Source organism: Globicephala melas, chromosome 1 (assembly GCF_963455315.2).
Source record: "Globicephala melas chromosome 1, mGloMel1.2, whole genome shotgun sequence".
Classification (NCBI taxonomy): domain Eukaryota; kingdom Metazoa; phylum Chordata; class Mammalia; order Artiodactyla; family Delphinidae; genus Globicephala; species Globicephala melas.
This window is the reverse complement of record NC_083314.1, coordinates 126,345,966-126,368,061: the sequence shown is the minus strand read 5'-3', so window position 1 is coordinate 126,368,061 and position 22,096 is coordinate 126,345,966. Positions and strand designations below refer to the sequence as shown.

At 35.6% G+C, this 22,096-nt stretch overlaps 1 protein-coding gene across 2 annotated transcripts in view; it reads right to left on the bottom strand.

Annotated features, from left to right (window-relative positions):
• NEGR1 (neuronal growth regulator 1) overlaps positions 1-22,096 on the bottom strand; it is a 909,340-nt gene that overhangs the window by 189,989 nt on the left and 697,255 nt on the right. For both annotated transcript variants that reach the window (XM_060304301.1, XM_030865953.3), the window contains exon 5: positions 7,988-8,108. In XM_060304301.1, the coding sequence (XP_060160284.1) occupies positions 7,988-8,108 (121 nt within the window). The remainder of the gene's footprint in view (positions 1-7,987; positions 8,109-22,096) is intronic.

The following is a 22,096-nucleotide window of genomic DNA, read 5'->3' as shown; positions in this document are numbered from 1 at the left end:
TATTCTTGCAAAGCCCTCCGATGGCTTCCCAATGCCTATGGAATCCAGCCCAAATGTCTTATCATGACATTTAAGATCCCTCAAGTCTTGCCCTAAGAGACCTTTCTAAACCTACCATCTATTACACCATATTTCACATCCTGTACCCCAGAGTATAAAAAACTCTCCACACAATGCTCAGATGAATTGACTGCGTTCTTTTCTTGCTAATGATTATTCTTCACCCCTTGCGATATTTGGAAATACTATTCATTCTTTCGTGCCCAGCACAAAAGCTACCTTTTCCCTGAAGCACTTGTTAATGCTCTGATTTGAGTTGAATGGACCCTGGCTGTGTACTTTCAAGGACTTAGGATTCCCTTAGGGTTTTCTTAGTACTTATTTCATTTTGGTGATTTTTGTAAGTTGTAAATTCTAAGTCAGGAGATGCAAACTGGAATTGGTCCACTTTCAACTTTGTCTGACTGGCCCAAAGTTTTCAATGTAATAATATGTATTTATGTCTTACATGTACATGTGCTCTCCAGTTCCCAGTAATTGAGATGCTCCCATTTGTTTCAGATATTTACCCTTTATCATCTTGGCCTTGGATGACCAAGTCATCACAGGGGTGATGGAGTTGTATTGATAAGACTTTGGTTGTAAAAAAGAGTGAAATATCATCAGGATTAAATTAATAAACTAACAAACAAACAAGCAAATACATAATAATGAGATAACATTAGAAATGCTAATGTTGAAAAGTTCTTTCAACACAGGAATTTATTTCCTTTTCAAATTTTGCAGATTATCTCACAGATAAGGGCCCAATGAGAAAGAGTAAAATCTCAGGTCATCAGGGAAGATCATTTTTAACATGGGGTGGCAATGAGGCTATTTCTAGTACCATTCTAAATCAAAATCTGTAACTGCTACTCTTATAATAACGGCCTTGCAAATGAGAGGATGAAAGGGGTGATGGGCAGGGGGTGTGTGCGTGTGCGTGTGCATGTGCGTGTGTGTGTGTAGAGAATTATAATTCTAGTCTCTTCCTAATAATCAAAAATATGGTATAAAATCTAGAAAAGAGATATCTTGACACAAGAGTCAGAAAATTAAGGATTTTTTTAAGATTTATTAATTTTTTTTTAAAATTTTTGTATTTTATTTTATTTATTTTTATACAGTTATCCATTTTATACATATGTTAGGGTTTTTATTGTTTTTTAAATCACTTTATTGAGGTATAATTGATGTATATGAAGTTGTACATATTTTATATATACAACTCAATGAGTTTGGAAATTACTATACACCTGTGAAACCATCAATATCAAGACCATAAACATATCCATCACCTCCCAAGTTCTCCTTGAAATTAGATTTTACTTCCCATTCTGTACTTCCCTTCAACAAGTTATTTTACCTTTATGAGATAGCATTTTTCTCAGGCATAATCTAGTTAGAATTTTGCAAGGAATGGGTAAGTTAGTACATTAAGTTACATAATATGTGTTGTAAGACTGCAAAGTCAGCATGTAGGGTAAAAGTTGCATGTCATTAAAACTGCCCTTGACAATTCCCTAAACGTCCTTACTTTAAACTAACGTACTTTACAAGAGTCTCCAAAATGGAGGGCAAGTACTTCAAGGTGGGTACAAAGTGATCTGTTGGAGTATGGGAAAAAAATAATAAAATGTCCATTTATGTTGCATTTGTATCTCATCTTTTAAATTTTATCTGTTGTCGGTCATTTAATGTAAGCAATATACCAGTTCAGAAATGCATATACATAATTTACAAATAAGTATGCATATATTGCTAGTTTTGCTAAGTTTCAAATTTTACTCATAGGGATATATGTTCCAAAAATGTTGTGGACCACTGCTTTACATCATTCTCCATGGTTGGGCACTGGGTGAAATAGTTGCTTTTTGTTTTAGAATGATGTTATATTAGATACCCATTTTCCACCTGAGAATCTCACTTAGAATGGAGAGATACACTATCAGAGGCAAATGAGAATGAAGCATGATTGAAGTTTTAGCAAGGAATATGTCTCCTATTGTACATCTTTAGAGTAGCAAGTCCATGTCATTTAAATTGTTACTATTATATATTTATCTCTTTCTCATTTTCTCTCTTATGTAGCACCCAAAGCTTGAAGAGTTGACTCTGCTGTAAGTGCAATGTAAAAACGCGCACATTTTGTTAAACTACCGTATATAAAAATGCTTGAAAATCATAACGGGTTATACAAATGTGATGTATTCATAACTTTGACACACATAAATTAAATGAGAAAACAGCAAAGAAGATACAGAAAAATATTTTAACTCATTTTTCTGGTCCCCTTGAAAATAAAAGAAGGAAAGAAGACCCTCCCTCTTACATTCATTCATCAAAGTGAATAACTCAGATGAAATTTATGGCCCATCAAGATGATTCAGTAGTAAATAATCTAGAATAGGAAAAAAGAGAGGAAAGGTCACTCCACTTCACTATGATTTCTCAAGTTCACCTTACCTCTGTAAAGTCAATAGTAAAAAATCATCATTCCCTAAAATGAAAACCTAACCTGATTGAAAAAGGTCATCATACTTCTGTGTAATGTGAACCTGGCATTCTCTACCTGGTTGATTTTGGCATTTTTCTGTCCATTCAGTGGTACCTGTATACATTTTGTGACATGTGCATGCATGTTTTATGCACATAGATAATAAATCCTTTACAATAGGCAATAAGGTAATGCTCATCATATTTCCTCTGAAGCAGTGGTGTAGACTGAACCATTAACAGGATTCTGAAGTGAGAGGTGTGCTGACATGTTATTTGTTGTAAAGAATGACAAAAATTCATAGACTAAATTTGAAATTCATTGCTTAAAAAGTCAAAATATTATAAGTTCTCATCATAAAATGTTCAATTTTTAGATACATGTTTGTTTTTTAACTGATATATTGATCATTTTAATGTTTTATAACATATTTGTTTTTCACTTATGGATGAAATTTGTATTTACTTATTTGTAACATTTGTATCCCTATCTTAAATCATAACAGAGAATTAAGAGAGAAACCCTGTTGTGATTAAAGAACTCTAAAAAGACATTGCTACAATTGTCCATTTACCTAAAAATAGGCGAAGTGAATAAAGTATGTAGTATTTTATAAGATTGGAGCAGTTAAACTCATCATAAAAAATAAGAAGGCATGTCTTTCTAGGTTGCAGGCTTGGATTTGAGGAAAGCTAAAAAAAATAGGAGGGAATTCAACTAAGTAAGCAAATAATAAAATTCTGATCTAAGACAAGATGGTAATACCATCTCCACAAAGTGATACAAAACCTATGTTTTTGCAATACCAATTTAAATGTTAGTCCATTAAAATTTAGGTTATGTTTTTGGTCTTAATCCTAAGTGACTGTACTGTTCTCAAGCTATAGATGAACTTATTTCATGTTATCAAAAACATTATTTACTTAGCGTATTCTGAAGTGTCCTTTCACTGCATATAAGGAGTGTATTTCTTTTTATCAATCTCCTCTGTTATTAAGAAAAAAGTTTAAAATTTTGGTTCTCTGTGTAATTGAACTCTGAACTTTAGTTTTCCCAATACTTAAAATGTTTTTATATAGAGAGTAAAATTTAGCCTATTAGAATTTTCCCTGCCAGGTATGCTGAAAGAGAATATAGTGTTAAAAAATGACCATTTTATACAAAGTGATATCTTAATAACAAGTATATAACTTTAGTCTTTCTCATGATGCTTACCCAAACAGTGCAATAGACTAAAGGTCAAATAGCTAATATTTCTAATATATAAACAATTACATCATCCATGAGGGAGACAATGTAACAGCCATCTTTGAAGATGGCATCTGATGATTCTCACCTCTTGATATTTATGTTCCCCTATTACCTCTCCCTTTTTGAATAGAGTCACCTTTTATAACCAATAATATATTGCAGAAAAGATAGAGATTTCTGAGACTAGATCATGAACAGCTTCTATGGTTTCTCTTGAATCACTAGTTCTGGGAAAAGTCAACTGTGTTGCCATGAAGACGTCTAGCAGCCCTATTTATAGGTCTGTATGGTGATTAACAGAGGCCTTCAGTCAATAACAGGCACCAACTTGTAGGACATGTGAGTGAGCTACCTCAGAAGCTGATCCTCCTGCCCTAGGCAAGCCTTCGGAGGATCAGCGCCAGGTGACATTTGACAGGAACTAAGTCAAAGACACTGAGCCATATCCCGCTAACTGCTCCTGGATTCCTGACCCACGGACACTGAGCTAACAAAAGCTTACTGTTTTAAGCTGCTAAATTTTGGGTTGATTTGTACTTCGCAATAGATAACTAATAATGACGATGTATACGAGGGAAAGAACATGGGCTGAGAGGTTGACAAATCTAAAATGTGTCCCGACAGCATCTTTTAAGTGAGTGCTCTTAGACAGGTTAAGTCTCTTATGTTTCCGTTTTGCCATCAGTAAATTGAGGATAATAAATCATACCTCACAGAGGTCTGAAGAATAAATGAGAGAGAATTTAAAGGTCCTGGAAAGTGATTTATCCTCAGTAACGTTTCTTTCTTTTCTTTAAATTGTGCTTCATTTTGCAGGTTTTTTTTTTTAAAGGCTTTCAAGCATATTATTCCCAGCACACAGAAACGGATTGTACAGGATGTGGAAGAACTATACGCAGAGATAAGATTAGAGATGATCAGGTACTTCCTCTTGTTTATTTGTTTGTGTTTATTTGTTTATATTTATTTGAATGAAGATCTGGCTTTGAAGATCTTGATTTAAGCGAGATGAGTTTTTATAAACATCCCCTTAAGTATAAGTGAAGAGAGTAAGTTATTTCTGAATGTTTTTTGTAAACCTCAAGTATAAAAGATCTCTAGGAAATAAAACTCAAGATCTTGTAAAAACTATGCTCTGCTCCGACAGTCTCTGTCAGCCTCATGCTCCTGGTAATGACCTTGAGGTCAAGAAAACAACTTGAAAACATGGTGTATCTGTTTCTTTTCTGTCTGGTTACCTTGAATCCATTATTTCTGTGTCTTTGATGAAACCAATTGGGAAAGTATAAGTGAGTGTTCGTACGTGCAGTCTTTTATTTTGCTAACTTGTAAATTACCTGCAATGCATTTACCCTGGCATTTAACATTGATATTTCAAATTATTTTTGATAGACTCTGAGGTCCCATGAACAATACTGGGTGCCATAGTATAAGGGTTAAATCCACAGACTCTGCATGAATATTTGCAAGACTTCCTGGGCTCAAATCCCAGCTCTGTCACTAACTATAGACTTGTGCAAATTACTTAAAAACACTGTGCTTTTGTTTCTCTTCAGCAAAAGGTGAGTAGTATCTATCTTATAGGTTTGTTGTGAAAATAAAATGGGTTAATGTTAAATATCAGGCGCTCATTACATAGTTTTTCTTTGCTTTTTTTTTTTTTTTTTTTGTGGTACGTGGGTCTCTCACTGTTGTGGCCTCTCCCGTTAAGGAGCACAGGCTCCGGAAGCGCAGGCTCAGTGGCCATGGTTCACGGGCCCAGCCGCTCCATGGCATGTGGGATCTTCCTGGACCGGGGCACGAACCCGTGTCCCCTGCATCAGCAGGCGGACTCCCAACCACACATAGTTTTTCATTTTGATGAAATAAATATTTTAAATGGCCTGGGCCCTTTAGATATCACGGTAGATGCTCTTAGTGAGTGTAACAACAATCATTCAGCAAGCAGAATTTTTCTCTCTCTTACTCCCTGCATATACTCAAACTTGCTTTTCTATAATTTTAAGAGGAATTTATATATTCTAGTGGTATTTGAGAATTTGAATATTTCCTCAAATATAACTCTAACAAATGATAAATGTATACTTCATTCTGAAGTGAAAATATGTTTGCCTTTGATAAGTGCATTTGATTTTCATAGCGGCTAGATTTTCTCATGTGTGAGTGTATTGGGGAGGGGCACTGACTGGGGGCAATCTATCTACCTTTTTTAGCAGTGATTCTAAACTCCTTTGAAAATCTAATAAAAGCTATAGTCCATCTCCCCACTTGGAAAAACAAAAATCACTGAAGCTATGACTGTGGACACCAATTGGCTCTTTGCTACCTTTGCTATAGGCCAAGAAAGTGGGCTGAGGATTGTTGTTGCCTGTTTTGACAATGGTCACTGAATTTAGGAAAGGGGAAGAGAGAGGTATAGCAAAAAAAATTATTAGAAACAAAATGGACTTTAGCAAAGGAGTTCTCACTTGTGCTGCCAACAATAATTCTGCTTGTTAGCCTTTAAGAAAGGTATGACACAGTTTCAAAAGTGACTTTGAAAGATATGTAAAATAATTTAAGTCAATTTTTAAGACTGTGCTTTGCGGAGAACCAGAGATGGAGAGGAGGGGCTGCAAGGACACCCTAATGGAAGGGCAGGCTCAGAGCAGATGGAACTGAGGCTCCATTCACCTTTACTTTCACAGATATTACATATTGGTCTTCCAAAAAAGATTGCATTTGAACAAAGGGTTTCATAATTTTCAAAGGACTGAGAACCACTCTCCCAGATGTTTATCTCTAAAGACCTTCACAAACTGAAGACTTCCCAGCCTGGATTATCAGAATCTGAGAAATGTTATATTGCCAGATATGTAATCCTGTAACATGGGACAAGGGTGATCACAGACCAGTTTATCTAATTCTAGGTATAGAAAAATATAGGGGCTTCCAGGAAGATACAAAGATTTAGAATTAGTAAAAGCATTAATTAATTAGTAAAAAGAAGTAGTAATTGAGCAGCCCAAATTGTAGAATAGGTTGCATAAAAAACAACTATGAAAATTTTTAGGTAAAACCACTGTCAGTTATCCAAAACAAATGAGATAGCTATGGGGATATCTTTTATTGTTAAGCCTGATGTTGAAAGAGAATATCTTCCATAAATCCTCTTTTGATTACAGTTTAAGAAACAAAATACCTGCTTATGTCACATCCATGCTCATCCATTGTGGCAACATCTAAGTTCTTATGTGATTTCACCTGTTTTCTGTTCAGACGTTTAGCTGTAATTAGTTATGAGCCATGACACTAATAAATAAACCCCATACGTATATGTTGAATAGTATGAGATTGCCAACATTTAGCCTTTTTGACTGAAAAATGGAAAGTTCATATGGTCCAAACTAACATTTTCTTGAATACATCCCTTCCCTAGTTTTGAAGCAAAAAAATATATATTATAGATAATACCCTCCCCTCTGCATTACATCTGCCATTTTACCCAGGGGGGCCTATTCTTCTTTGATGGCTTGATAAGAGCAGGTGAAGAGATCTGACTGAGCCCACTGGTTGAAAGTAAAGAGGAAGTCATCAAGTTCTGTCTTCTCTTGTTCAACAGCTCTTGCTAAGGCTTTCTGAAGCTCCCCAAGCTCCTCTGAAGTTAGAGTAGTCCTCAAATCCCCTTGGTTAGTCATTCAACCATGTATTTTATCCCTCTACAGTCCCTTTAGTGATAGAATACTTAAATGCCACATTCTATGAAAGAAAATGTTAAAATGACTTGTGGGAGAGGGAAGCAGGTCAAAGGGTTGAGGATTATCAAGGAAGCCAGGTGGAGTCCACAGCTCCTATTGCTTTTGGAGTGCTCTCATGGAAACTGTGCCCAAGTCCTTTAAGAGCTGGTTTATTTCCCAAGTAAACATGGTTGCCGGCAAGAGCAATGGTGTGCTGGCTAAGAAGGGAGGGAAAGAAACGAAATGCACCAGTGATGGGGGATTTGAAGGCATTTCTGAGATCATATAAACCAAAGTGGACATTTCTTCTGGATGCTGTTAGCTACTCATCCCCACCACGTGGGCCTCTTCAGTTTGCCTGCCCGAGAAAAGGCTGCTGAGAATCATTCAAGCCAGTTAAGGAAACTGCTTAAAGTAAATATCTGAAACACAAACACATTAGCTCAAAGTGCTTGAAACAGAGTAATAATCACAAGGTCCTTACTTCTTCTCTCCTTTGTACCATTCAAAGGCCGGAGGCGGCACACCCGCACCTTCACATCTTATCAATCCGCTGCGTCCCGGGGCCACAGTGCCAGATTTAATTTCCTGAATCGTAGGAGCAACTGAAAAAGAAACAAAGAAAGAAAGAAACTGCGGTTAAGTTAAAATAATCTTCAACCAAAATATAGAGCACACATAGTTTTATTCCTTCTATATTCAAAGTAATCTTACATCTGATAGGCCAATGCATCACATTTTCAGTGTTTTATGCTTCTCTTACGAAACTAGTCATTTTCAGCTTCATTTTTCAAGTTGGACAATAGATGAATGTTCCCAGGGAGTGCAGAGTAAATGCAATACATTTTGGCCTTGCTTGCTATTGGAAAATGGCATTGTTGAGGGGAACATTTCATCTGTACTCCAGTCAAACTACACTCCAATAATAGCTCTTATTCACTGAGTGATGGCTGGGAGTAAGTCAGGGGGTTTGGTGCTTTATGTTCATGATTTCCTCATAGAATACTTTAGGCGAGATGGCATTACCCCAATTTTACAGGTGTGAGAACTGAAACTCAGAGAGGTTAAATAATTTGTCTAAGGTCACACAGCTACTTAGCTTCAGAGTTTGGATTTGACGTCAGACATGTTGACTCAAAGTCTGAGTTCTTTCCATACTCTGTGGTTTTCCCTACTCCCTATGCTTTAGCACATTAGTGATTTTTTTAAATGTGGTTCCTTCTACCTAGAATGCTATTCTTCACCATTTCTACAGATCCAAGACCCAAATTTAGGGGTCACCATTTCTATACTCTCCCCTGCTGCTCTGGCTGGAAATACCTTTCCCCTTTGAGTAGTTTATCTAAATCTCTCATACAACACACTTTCTATCTTGTATTGTAATTATTTATGGGTATGCCAGACGTCTTTGTCACTGCCTAAAGGCAGGGTAAATATCTGATTCATCTCTGCATATTCAGAGGTCAAAGCACAGTGCTCGGCACAAAATGATGCTTAAAAAGCTTCATTATATATAATATATATATATATTATATATAGCATAGCCATTTCTTTTATTCATCAAATAGTTATTGAGACATTGATACATACCAGGCCTTTCTCAAGGCACAAGCAGTTAAACTCCCTGACATGATAAAGCTTACATTCTAGACGGGGGTGGGGTGGGGGGTGGGGGTGGGGGTGGGGGTGAATGAGGAGACAGAGTATCAGCAGTAAATAAAATAAATAATTTAAATAAAATGTTAGAAGAAATATCGTAAAAAAAAAAAGCATTAGAGCAAAGTAAGAAGAATTAGAGCAAGGAATGGGTTGCAATTTTATAAAAGCTAATCTGAGTAGGACTCATTGACAAGGAAAGATTTAAGCAAAGATGATGTAGATGAGCGAGTTTGCTATGTGAGTATCTGGAGAAAGAGCCTTACTGGTAGAGGAAACAGCTTGTAGTAAGGCTCTGAGGCTGAAGCAAGCCTGGTTCAGTTGAGAAGTAGCAAGGAGATCAGTGTGACTGAAGCAAAGAGAAAGAAGGGGCAGTAGCAGGAGACAGAGTGTGATGGTTAATTTTGCGACAACTTGATTGGGTCATAGAGCATTCAGATATTTGCTAAACATTATTTCTGGGTGTGACTGTGAGGGTATTTCTAATGTGATTAGAATTTGAATCAGTGAATTCAGCAGCATACTGCCCTTCCCATATTGGGTGCACATCATACAGTCAATTGAAGGCCAGAATAGAAAAGGCAGAGGAAAGGAGACTGTCCCTTCTCTACCTGACTGCTTGAGCTAAGGTATCAGTCTTCTGCTGTCAAACTGAGATTTACACAACTGGCTCCCCTGGTTCTCAGGCCTTTGGACTTGGACCGAACTACACCACTGACTTTCCTGGGTCTCTAGCTTGCAGACAGTAGTTTGTGGGACTTCTCAGCCAGCTAAGAAGTGAACCATTTCCTCATAATATAATCTCTCTCTGTCTCTGTCTCTCTCTCTATATGTACATCGTATATATATCACATATGTATGTATGTATATGTGTGTATAGGTATGTGTGTGTATATAGATACACACATATATTATGGGTTTTGTTTGTCTGCAGAACCCTGAATAATATATGGAGCCAAAGGAGGAAAGATCAGATAGGACCTTGAGGGCCATTTTAAGGACTTGGCTTCTACTCTGAGTGAAATGGTGAACCACTGCAGAGGAGGGATATAATCTGACTTTTGTTTTAAAAGTATCACATCACTCAGGCTGCCGTGTTGAGAAGCGACCACTGCGAGGTCAGGATGAAAGCTGTTGCAGTAAGAAGACAAGTGATGTTGGGAGCTCATACCTGGGTGGTAGCACCTGAGGCACTGGAAAGTGACCAGCTTTGGGGTCTATTGTGAAGTTGGAGCCAACATGATTTCTGGACAGACTTTTTATAAAAAACGAGGGTGATTTCACTTGACTTAAATAGAAAGTTAGAAATACCAGTTGATTGAGATGGGTTAGACTGGAGGTAGATGAGTTTTGGAGGGAAACATTAGGAGTTGTATGCATGTCTCACTTTTTTTTTAATAGACTATTTTTAGAGCAGTTTTAAGTTCACACAAAATTGAGTGGAAGATGCAAAGATTTCCCATATACTCCTTTCCCTAACACATGGATAGCCTCTCCATTGTCAATATCTCCTACCAGAGTGGTACATTTGTTGCAAGTGGTGAACCTGCACTGACACATTATTATGACTTAAAGTCATAGTTTACATTACGGTTCACTCTTGCTGCTGTACATTCTATGGGTTTGGACAAAAGCACAATGACACATATCCATCATCACGATACCGTACGAAGTATTTTCACTGGCCTTAAAACCCTCCTATTCCTAAATTTTCCTATATCTGCCTATTCATTTTTTACTACCTCACCACCCTCATCAACCACTGATTTTTAAATTTTCTCCATAGTTTTGCTTTTTCCAGAATGTTAAATAGTTGGGGTCATATAGCATGTAGCCTTTTCAGCTTGGCTTCTTCACTTAGTAATATGCATTTAAGATTCCTCTACGTCTTTCCATAGCTTGATAACTCATTTCTTTTTAGCCCTGAGTAATATTCCATTGTCTGTATGTACTACAGTTTATCCATCCACCTGCTGAAGAACTTCTTGGTTGCTTCCAAGCATTGGCAATCATATGTAAAGCCACTCTAAACATCTATTTTTTGTGTGGAACTAAGTTTTCAACTATTTTGGGTAAATACCAAGAAGTGTAATTGCTGGATTGTATGGTAAGAGTATGTTTAGTTTTGTAAGAAACTGACAAACTATCTTCCCGCCAGCAACGTATGGGAGTTCCTGTTGCTCCATGTTCTCACTAGCGTTTGGAGTTGTCAGTGCTCCAGATTATTCGAATAGATATGTAGTGGTATCTCATTGTTTTAATTTGCATTTCACTGATGATATGATGTGAAGTGTCTTTTCATATGCTTATTTACCATCTGTATATCTTTGGTGAGGTCTTTGGTCCATTTTTAATTGGGTTGTTTGTATTATTTTTATTGTGTTTTAAGGTTCTTTGTATATTTTAGATAATAGTCCTTTATCAGATGTGTATTTTGCAAATATTTTCTCTCAGTCTGTGGCTTGTCTTTTTATTTTCTTGATATTGTGTTTCACAGAGTCAAAACTTCTCATTTTAACGAGGTTCAACTTATCAACTATCTCTTCCATGAATTGTGCTTTTGGTATTGTATCTAAAAAGTCATCACCAATCCCAAGGTCATCTAGATTTTCTCCTATGCTATCTTCTAGTTTTATATGCATGTCATTTTCCATAAATATTTTCTTTCCTACCAATTTACATTTAACATAGTACATATTTCAAATAACACTATGGGAAACAGTTCAATACAACAGGAACCTAGAAGGTGCAAATACTAATTCATTCAGACAAAAGATCTGAGTAAGTGTGCACTTTGGATTTATTTTAAGTTTCTTTAGAAAGCAATAAAAAAAGTACAGAGTTTAATGATTTTTCAATATGCAGTGAAAGTGAAAACTGTAAACACTCTTACAACAGAATATTGCCTTTCATTTTAAAAATACCTGAGCAGAGTAATCATTTTCTGTTAAGGGTGATACTTCACTTTGAAATTATAGCACCTCTATTTCTCTGTGAGATTCTTATTCTTAATAGTAAAGGTTCAATTGGAAAAAAACTTGCAAATAAATATTTTTATAAAAGTGCTTGCTAATAACTTGGTGAAAAATAATAAAAAATGATTACCAGAGAAGTTTGAATAAGAAAATGTTATGAGATAATACACATACACACATTTATAAATACACAAATACAAACACATGCATATCTCTAACTCAATATAAGGAACCATTTGATAAATTTTAACTTTCTTTGTTAAGCAAAGATTCACATCCTCCCCTTATAAGGCAATAAAATTACAAAAGATATTTATAAATGAAAACCCTCTTATTGTCAATTAATATGATACTCTTTTGCTTGTGAGAAGTATAAGTAAGATTATATTTTTACTCTTGTTCTCACAGGCTTTCATCTCTTTCTCTCTGTCTGTCACACTAAAAGGCCATAATCTTTTATGATATCTAACTATTATTGAAGATGAAATAACATATGCAACAGGAGATCCATCACAAGCTTCTATTGATAACCTGGTTAGTTTAATTACTCCTTGTTTGTCAATGGGGCCATGACTCATTACAAACAAAACCATGAAATCCGGAACATTGCCTGAAAACTCAGGCATAATGAAACGAAATAAAAATCTAATTTGTCATTAAAAGGCTATTATACAGTACAGTGTGCATATGGCTCAGCACTAGGTACCATACAAGTTAAAGGGGCATGATCATGTTGTCTAGGGGGTTCACAGTCTGCTGTGAAGGACACGGAAAATGGAGAGATACTAAAATGACATATGGAAGCCTAGATAAAGAACAAAACAGGAATTAACACTTGTGAATAAGAAAAAGGCCTAAGAGCATTTTATGTGTTAGAGAATTAAAGGGCTATGGGGTGTAAGTAATAAATATGGAGAGGGGAGTCTTAAGTAGATTTCATTTTGAGGCTAAAATTATAAACTTGAACTTGAAAGCTGTACTGATTTTTCTTGGGGACATGAATGAACCCTTATGCTATTATTTTGCCTCTTCTGAAAATGACTATTCAAGAGGAAGAGGATTCATCCACTTATTTATTCTTCATTCCTTCATCAATTCAACAAGTATTTTTACTGGGGACTACATTAATGAAAAAGTAACATCCCTGGCCTCACAGGGCTAATATTCTTGACTTTGTTGTGTGTGTGCATGTACATGAATATGCAAACAGTAAATACATAAATACACAGTACAAGAGCCATATGAACTAAGATGGAAACTGAGCAGGGTAAAAGAAAAATGAATGCAAAGTGGGTTATTTTATATGGTGCAGTTACAGAGCTCCTTATTGATAAGGCAATATTTGAGCAGAGAATTAAATGATATGAGGAAAGGAATCATGTGGTTATTTGTAGGAAACTATTAAAATAAGAGGAAACAGAAAAGTCAAAGACCCTGAGTTGAGACCATTGAGGTAGAAACATGCTCAACAAGTTTGAGAAGCAGCAAAATGGTCAACATGACTTGAGCAGGTGAGAGGAAGAATCCAGAAGAGAAGGTTGGGTGGGTAGCTGGAACTCAGATTCGGAGGGTCCAGTAGCCCATGGTAAAGCTTTTGAATTTTATTGTAAGAAGATGAGGTTTTGGAGATTTTAAGCAGAGGTGGGACGTGGTTTGATTAACATTTTATGCAGATTTTTTGGCCAATGTATGGAACATGTTCTGCATAGAGGCAGAAGAGGAAACAGGAGGAACAGCTAGGAAGCTGTTGTAGAAAATCATTGGCCAATCCACAGAAAAGGCAGGAATTGAGAGAAAATTTAATTAAATAGATCATTGGTCACATTGGACCTGAGTCAACTCATTTTAGTTAACTAGCAGTGAGAAGACATTTTTAGTGAAATTCCAAGTTTACACCATTCTGAACCACATTACTTTGTATAAATAAAAGTTATATGGCCACTGAAATGTCTAATTAAACCTAATAGGTTTCTTTTCTAGAGCACATCCTAGAGACTATGATGTCCATATATGCCTTATGAATCTCTTATAGTATGGAGCTTTTCCAAATTTATGAGACCACACAGAATTATAGAAAATTTTATATTGGAGTTTCTGTGGGCCTAATAATTCTTGGGACATATTCTGGATATGCTGGACAGTTGGAAAAGTAGATGTCTAATGTCTATTCCACATCCTATATTATGTGATACATGAGTTTTCAAGTCAACAGTCATCACTGGTTCAACAGACTTCTGTGTGATTATGAGCTATAATGGACTAATGAGTTTTATGTGATGAAATTATTTGCATCAGAAGGATAGGGTCACTTGTTTGCTAGAAATATATACCTCATAACAATTATGACTAATTAAATCTCCAGCTGGAGCTGTAACAGTGAATTTTATGTATGCTTGGTTAAGTTGTACCAAACACTCATTTTCCACGGGAATGTTCCATGTTTTAGGAAATCATATTGGGCTCTTCCTAGAAAAGACAATCAAATGGTAAAACCTGAGTGGTTGCTCGCAGGGCTTACTTCTTTCACCTTCACTATAGGCATTTTTATTTCTGGAACTGTTTTTCCTTCCACGGAGATAGTTTTTTTATTCTACTCAGATATAACTTCTTTTAATTACACCAAAGCAGCAAAGAAGGTGATTACTTGGGCCCCTCAAATTCATAAGTACAAAGGCATCCTTTGGAATAGACTGATTTATGTGCAATGCTGAAATTTAGGCATCCCGCCCTTGTATCAAATTATATATGGTTGTGAGCTGAAACAATTGCACAGTGAAAAAAAATCAATTTCAGACGAATGTTATTGGACAGATGTGGGGAATGGCAAAGGACAGATGTTGGGGAAGGTCAACAGTGAAAGGGTCAAGAAGGGATATTTAACACCTGTGTGATTAGATGCTCATAAAAAAAAATGAGTCTTCCCTTTTCATCTACTCAGTGGGATTATTTCCTTTTATTGTTTAGCCAGTCATTTCAGGATGAAGGTAATTAAATGTTCTTCATTCAAAACTCCAGGCTCTGCAGGTGCAAGCAACAGAACCTCTGCGCTTGGCACCCAACAAGCCTAATCCAGATTCAAGTTTTCTTAGTTACATGACAATAGCCACAAAGACCTTCTTCCTCTCTTGCCATCCTCAATGGGAGCTTTGGTTTTGTACAAAGTCTTATTATCAAAAAAAAAGAGTGAATTGGAGAATTGCTTTAATAGCTTTAGTGAAGTGAAGTTGCTTCAGTGAAACTTTAGAATTTCAAAGGCAAAAGAATTTGATCACTACCCTGCCACCTCAAAATAATGGACAAAGATAAAGGTGCCATGTTAAATAATTACAACAATAAAGAAGAGTGAGAAATAATAATGAGAAGTGAATCATGAAGAAATCCATCCTAGAGAAGCTACATAGGAGAACACTGTGGTAAATAAGCATGTTGACCTTGGTCTAGATTCTGAAACTTGTGAGCTACATTAAGGCAGCCTTGGTCAAATGCAGTTTTTGAAAAAAAAAAAAATTAAGGTTTCCAGTACCTACCAGAGAACACATCATGTAAGACGTGCCTGCTCAACACACTACTGTTACAGGTGAGGATGATGATAGTTGAAAAATTTCTTCCTTGAAGATAGGTTGTAACTCAGGGTGGGAAATATATGAAAATCTTTCCAAGGTTGTCATAGATCTCACAGAAATGGATCACATGATCAATAAAACATTTCTATGAAGCACATATGTCCTTATCTTATGGACTAATTTGATTTTAAAGAAAACTAAGAACTCCATGCTCTTGCTAAGAGAAAATTAAAAAATATATATATCTAGTTAGTTTTTTTTTTTTTTAATCAAACTACTGTAGTATAGTTAAATCATAGTCTTCATGACATAAAGGACTTTCACATTGATTACACCTGTGGTCAGCTTTCACAGGGAGTGAAAATAATCCAGCTTGTAAGGTACTTCCTGCTTCCCCAAGACCTTAAACATTTACACAGTGGCAAAACAGTGTAGTAAAAAGGCCCCGCTATGCAGTCAAGAAAAAATGGTTCTAACATTTATCATCTGAGTTACTTAATGCTTTTAAACTCCAGTTTTTGCGTCTGTAAATAGTGCCTACTTCATAAGATTGCTATACAGACAACGTAAAACCCTTCTTTTAAAGTGCTTACCCTAGTGTTTTGCACTGAGCAGTCAATAAAATCTTTGGCTATTATTAAACAGAATTATTACAAGTGAATAGGGTATCACAGCTATGTTCCCTTTAAGAGCATAGAATCATGATAAGATACAGATAGAAAAGGAAACTAAGTTTTTTTGTTGTTTTTTGGTTTTTTTTTTTTTTGAATCATTGTCTTTGTGCTGCAAGCATGTGATTAATTTAATTCAAAGCTAGACTAGTATATCACTTTTTACTCTCCCAGAATTCCATCATTATCCTTTTTTACTGTAGTTAACCAAGAAAAATTTACCTTGTAATGCATTTGTGGCAGACCTTGTCTTATGTCTCATTGACCAAGAAGTAAGAGACGTGGGTTCAACAATGTGATAGAACATCAAAAGTGTATGGAACACATAGGTGTCCCTTCTAGAAAGATGTGTAACTGTGGAGGTATGTCATGTGTTAGGGCATATACAAAATCAATGTACTAATTCAGTTAAGCATATGATGAGGTCATTTTCTCTTTCAAAAGAATGACAATGATAAGAATTTTGCATGTAAACTAAACTTCAATATTCAATATTCATTATGACAGTGTACTAAGCTGTGATCTCTAATTCCCTTATGTTTACACAGGTGTATAAAAAGTAAAATATTTTGTAAAAAAAATCCAGAACTAAGATCTATAACTGCGTAGTAAGTCCGATTTTAGGGGCATTGGTGAAGGTCCTAGCACTGGTCCCCTAAACCCTCAAAGAAAAATCTGTGCATTGTTTAACATTACAACATAAGGGATTCTTTTCCTAAACTCATGGTTTAACGCTATTGTAATATTTAATCCTTTCAAGGGAGTTGAATATACCTGAGCTTTTATTAGTCAAAAATATTGTGGTGTGAATGATCTTATATTATGTTATGAGTATACATCTGTGAGAAGCCGTTTAAGGATGGATGATTATGTTATTTGTGACTCATGAAGAAGTAGATAAAAGAACAGGAGAGAAAGGGTTATATAATGAGAAGTTTGTTCGTGATTAGGCAGAATTCATTCATATCATGCTTTTGGCAAGGGTCGGCACTACTGAAATTACAGCCTGAAGTAGCTGTCCCCTTGTAGTCAGCAATGCTCACTCCAGTGATGCATCCACTGTAAAATATGTCTGAGATTTATTGGGCCACTAGCTGTATCAATAGGAATTAAATGGTTCACTGTTTTCCTAGCTGTTCACCAGACTTTCTTTCTTTAGACTTCATTCATGATTTGCTCTCTTCTCTGTTGTCAGTCATGCTGAATTATAGCTGTATGTGATTGATTTGGATACACTGAACAAGTTTGCAAGAACTGTGAAGTTGGGATTCTCTAAAGGCATCTCTTTTCCCAGCACATATGATCCTGTAACAAAAGTTGTCCATCGTACAAACCTTCAAATTCTTAAATATTTGAATGCATTCTTCTCATATTGAAGCTGTTATAAATTTCCTGATATAAAAATTATTTTTTAGTGAATCCTCCCCCCCCCCCAAAAAAAAACACAGATTAGAAGAATTCAGATGCTTTCTATAGATTACCTGTAAAATATGAAAATATCCTTGGGACTATTTTTCTCATGGGGAAAATTTTCTAGTTGTATTAATCAGTTAAGATATGCTGTTTAAGCCTCTATTATGTTTATTGTCATGCTTTAAGTCATGGCACATTTTTTAAAGCTTAATATTTATCTCTCAGAATGTGAATAAACTAGACTTATATATAAATTTAAGATTTTTGCAGTTAATCAGTGTAAAATAAATGATAGCAATAAAGATTTAATCTGTAATAGATGGGGATAGCATTGGTAGAATCTTTCCTTAGGCTAATTTTTAAGCTGTTCATGTTTCCCTCTGGTCTCAGGGCCAGCTTCCTCCAAGGACCTACTGGTAAATCTGAAGGCACCAAGGACTCTTGGGATGGTATAACTTCTGACCTCTGCAGAATAATCACTGGATCAGATTTCTTAGTTGACTGAATGGTTTATTATTTCTTCTTGTTTCTGTGGCCTTCAATAATCTTAAAATAGCACATTTTAAAAGTTGATTAAAATTCAGTTATTAAAATTGTTTAATTCTGAGAGATGAATAATTCATATTACTAATATATTCTAAAGAATTACTTTCCAAACACATTGTCTTGGAGGGAAAGAAAAGAAAGACTTTGAGTAGCTAGAAAAAAAAAGGGCGGAAATTAAAGAAAAAATAAGATTTATATTACAGAAATCTAATTGTAAACTACCCATTTCTCCCTGCCCACTGCCCTCAAATGTATGAAGGAGAATGTTGGAAGTCTAGCAAGACTATAGGAAATATGTTAAGTGAATGAAATTTTCCAAGACTATAGGCACAGATTCTCTAGTAAGAAGATGAACATTAAACTGAACCACTTTTACCTCTTCATTTATTTCGAGTTGTCAATCAGCTGCGTGCTCCGACCTGCAACCTGGAGGTTTTCCTGTTATATTACTTCTACATGGTTCAAAGAGTAAAGCCACAGAGGTCATGACTGTGAAACAGATGTGCTTTATCCATAGACTTGCCATGGACTTATGAACAAGGAGAAAAACAACCTAGCAGGAAGTGATACTAGTTGTAGAATTGAGAGGTAGTTTTTCTTCCTATTTGAAAAACACAGTCTTGGACACTTCTATTTATGGAGAATGAAAGCTAAATCAGAGCAAACACAGTAAGTAGTAACTAAGACCAAAAGAATAAGAAGAAAGTGGGAGAGACATTGTGCCTACAAATAGTGTATCTTAAAGAAATTTAAAGATGTGGGACGGAGGGGTGGTAGAAAAAATGTAATTTTCAGAAACAGTAGTATGGGTTTATTTGGGACTAAGAATGTTTTACAAGGGGAAAAAAATGTCATCCTTCTTGAAATGATTAAATAAAATGTGGTTTGAGAAAACTCTGCCTAACAGCAAAAGCAATTTGACAACTGATGGGTTTGTCAAGAAAGGAGAAGTCTGACTAACAAATAAGAAATTCCATGTCAGCAACAGCAGCACATGAATAAATTATTAGCAAAAATGTTTAGGCTCTTTCCTCTTCTGCTCAGAAATAATATATATATATATATATATATATATATATATATATATATATATATATATATGCAGCTGATACCCTCCTTATAATCTCAGTCTTATTTAGTGCCCTTTAAATTGAAATCACTAGATTCCTCTCTATTTACTGCTCTCATCCTGCAAAGCTTATCTCTGCATTTGATGAACAGTTGGTATTACCAGTTTAACAGTGTCATTACAAAATATTTCAAAGTCTTGAGGGAGTCATTAATATTGTAGGTTCTACCTTTAAAATGCATCTTATCACTCCTCACCACCCCATAACTCTCATGCTGGTGCAAGTTAACACTACTTCTTGCTTAGAATATTGCAAGTCTCCTAACTGGCCCCCTTGCTCTCTCCACAGGCCATTCTCAATATAGCTTATGTTTTTTCATCCCTTTATACTTAGTTAGATGAATATATATGTATAGATAATGCATAATATATATTAATAATAAATAATAAATACATGTTGAATATATTTATTATATATAAATATATTATATTTATTTATATATGTAATTAAATTTAATATATTCCTTATTTAGATATGGTTTGGAACAAAGCATCTGAAATTAAATAGCTAACTTTAGCATTTCATTTGTATGTATTATATACTATCACATGTAGTACTATATAACTCAGCATTAAAATACTATGTACCTGGGAAGCAGAGTTCTAGAAAAAATGCAAGCAGTATTTGTCTATGGCTTCCACCAATATATGGTGCCTAAGAAAGCAATCACAGATAACCTTTAGGCTTATGCCATGTTTCAGTCAGCTATTGCCACAATAATACTATGTAACAAATCACCACCTCATTTTGGTGACATATAACAACCAACATCTATTTCTCACTTATGTGTCTACTCTGTCATAACACCCATTCAAAGCAGTCACATGGTCAAGTCCATCATCAGTGGGGCTGCAAAACAGTATTCCATCTACATTTAGAGGAGGTTGGGAGTCAACATTGCCAAGGAACAATCTAGACTCTTACTTGTAAGTAGAATTTTCTTTTCTTTTGTTTTTTTTTTTTGGCCACGCCACACGGCTTGTGGCATCTTAGTTCCCCAACCAGGGATCAAACCTGGGCCCTCAGCAGTGAAAGCATGGAGTCTTTTTTTTGTGTGTGTGGTACACGGGCCTCTCACTGTTGTGGTCTCTCCCATTGCAGAGCACAGGCTCCGGATGAGCAGGCTTAACGGCCATGGCTCACGGGCCCAGCCGCTCCGCGGCATGTGGGATCTTCCGGGACCAGGGCACGAACCCACGTCCCCTGCATCGGCAGGCAGACTCTCAACCACTGCGCCACCAGGGAAGCCCAAGCATGGAGTCTTAACCACTGGACTGCCAGGGAATTCCCAAGAATTTTCCAAAGCCATTCGGGCTAAAAGTCTCTTCCATACTTAACGCAAAGAGAGTTATATATGTCTGCCTTGAAAAGGAAAGTTTTTTATCTTCTGCTAAGGAAATGGAGTATCTGAAATGAATTATGGATTTCAGAGTAAGCTAATGTGAGGAATATCTGACTGAAGATATACCATAGAGAACAGAGCTGCCATGGAAACCAAAAGAATAGCAAGTGCTATGCAAACCAAGTACTGTGGAAAGCTAGCATGTCAGGAAGATGTTGTTAGAGCACCCCAGAAAGGCTGATGAGGACTCACTTTAGGAAGACTCTCTGCTTCTTCAGCCATTACAAATGAAATGCATTTGAAAATTGGGAGGTTTTTCCATGTTCCTGTATCATCTACTGACAATAATTTTTCTTGAGTTATTGTCTGTTCTCAATCATTTATTTACTCAGTGCTATTGGTCAAGAATAGATTAAAACAACTCTTGCCTTAGAGAAGCTCAGGGCTCTAGTGGAATTAAAAACTGGCCAACGACGTGTCATAATCTTCTGTGTTTCCTTAACGCCTAGCCCAGTATGAGGGACATAGTGAACACTTAAAAAATGTTCATTGAATAAATGAACGTGATGAATGATAATTTCTATAAAATATTATAATTCTATGACTTGCTATAATTAATCCTCCAGGTTTTTCAGCTCAATACAGTTAATTCCAATGAGTTAGATTCAATGTTGTGTTTATTATGTTCATGTAATATATAATTGATACTTAAGTACATATGTATTATATTGGTAAATATTGACATCATTGCCATTTGTAAATAATGTATATTTCTTAAAGAATTTTCTAATAAAGACATTTTTTTGAACAGCATATGGAAATAACAAAATTTGGGGCATATTTCACCTAAAATGTAATCTAAAGCTAAAAATTTCTTTGAAAAAGTTCTATGTTCTAGAAATAAAGGGTTGTATGTTGGCCAAATAAATGGATATGCTTGCTAAGGAAATGAGTATTCATTTTGACTAGAAATCCTTGTTGTTAGTTGATCTGAAATATATTTATGAGTCCAAACAATTTATTTACTTTGTGTATAAATTGCAGGATATGATTATAAACTAGAAAGGTGACCTGTATATACTGGGCATATTAGAAGCAGTTTATATGTTTGTGTATAAAAGAAGCAGGATGAATGGTTCCAGAACAATGTTAGAAGCAATGTGTCCTGCTTCTATTATCATTTTGGTTAAATGCTCAGTTTAGGATTTCTGCCTGAATCTGATTTCACCATTTTTTTTTAAAAGTGGAAATTCATAGCAGGAGGTGAGTATGACTATAATGTAAAAAGTGTAAAGAC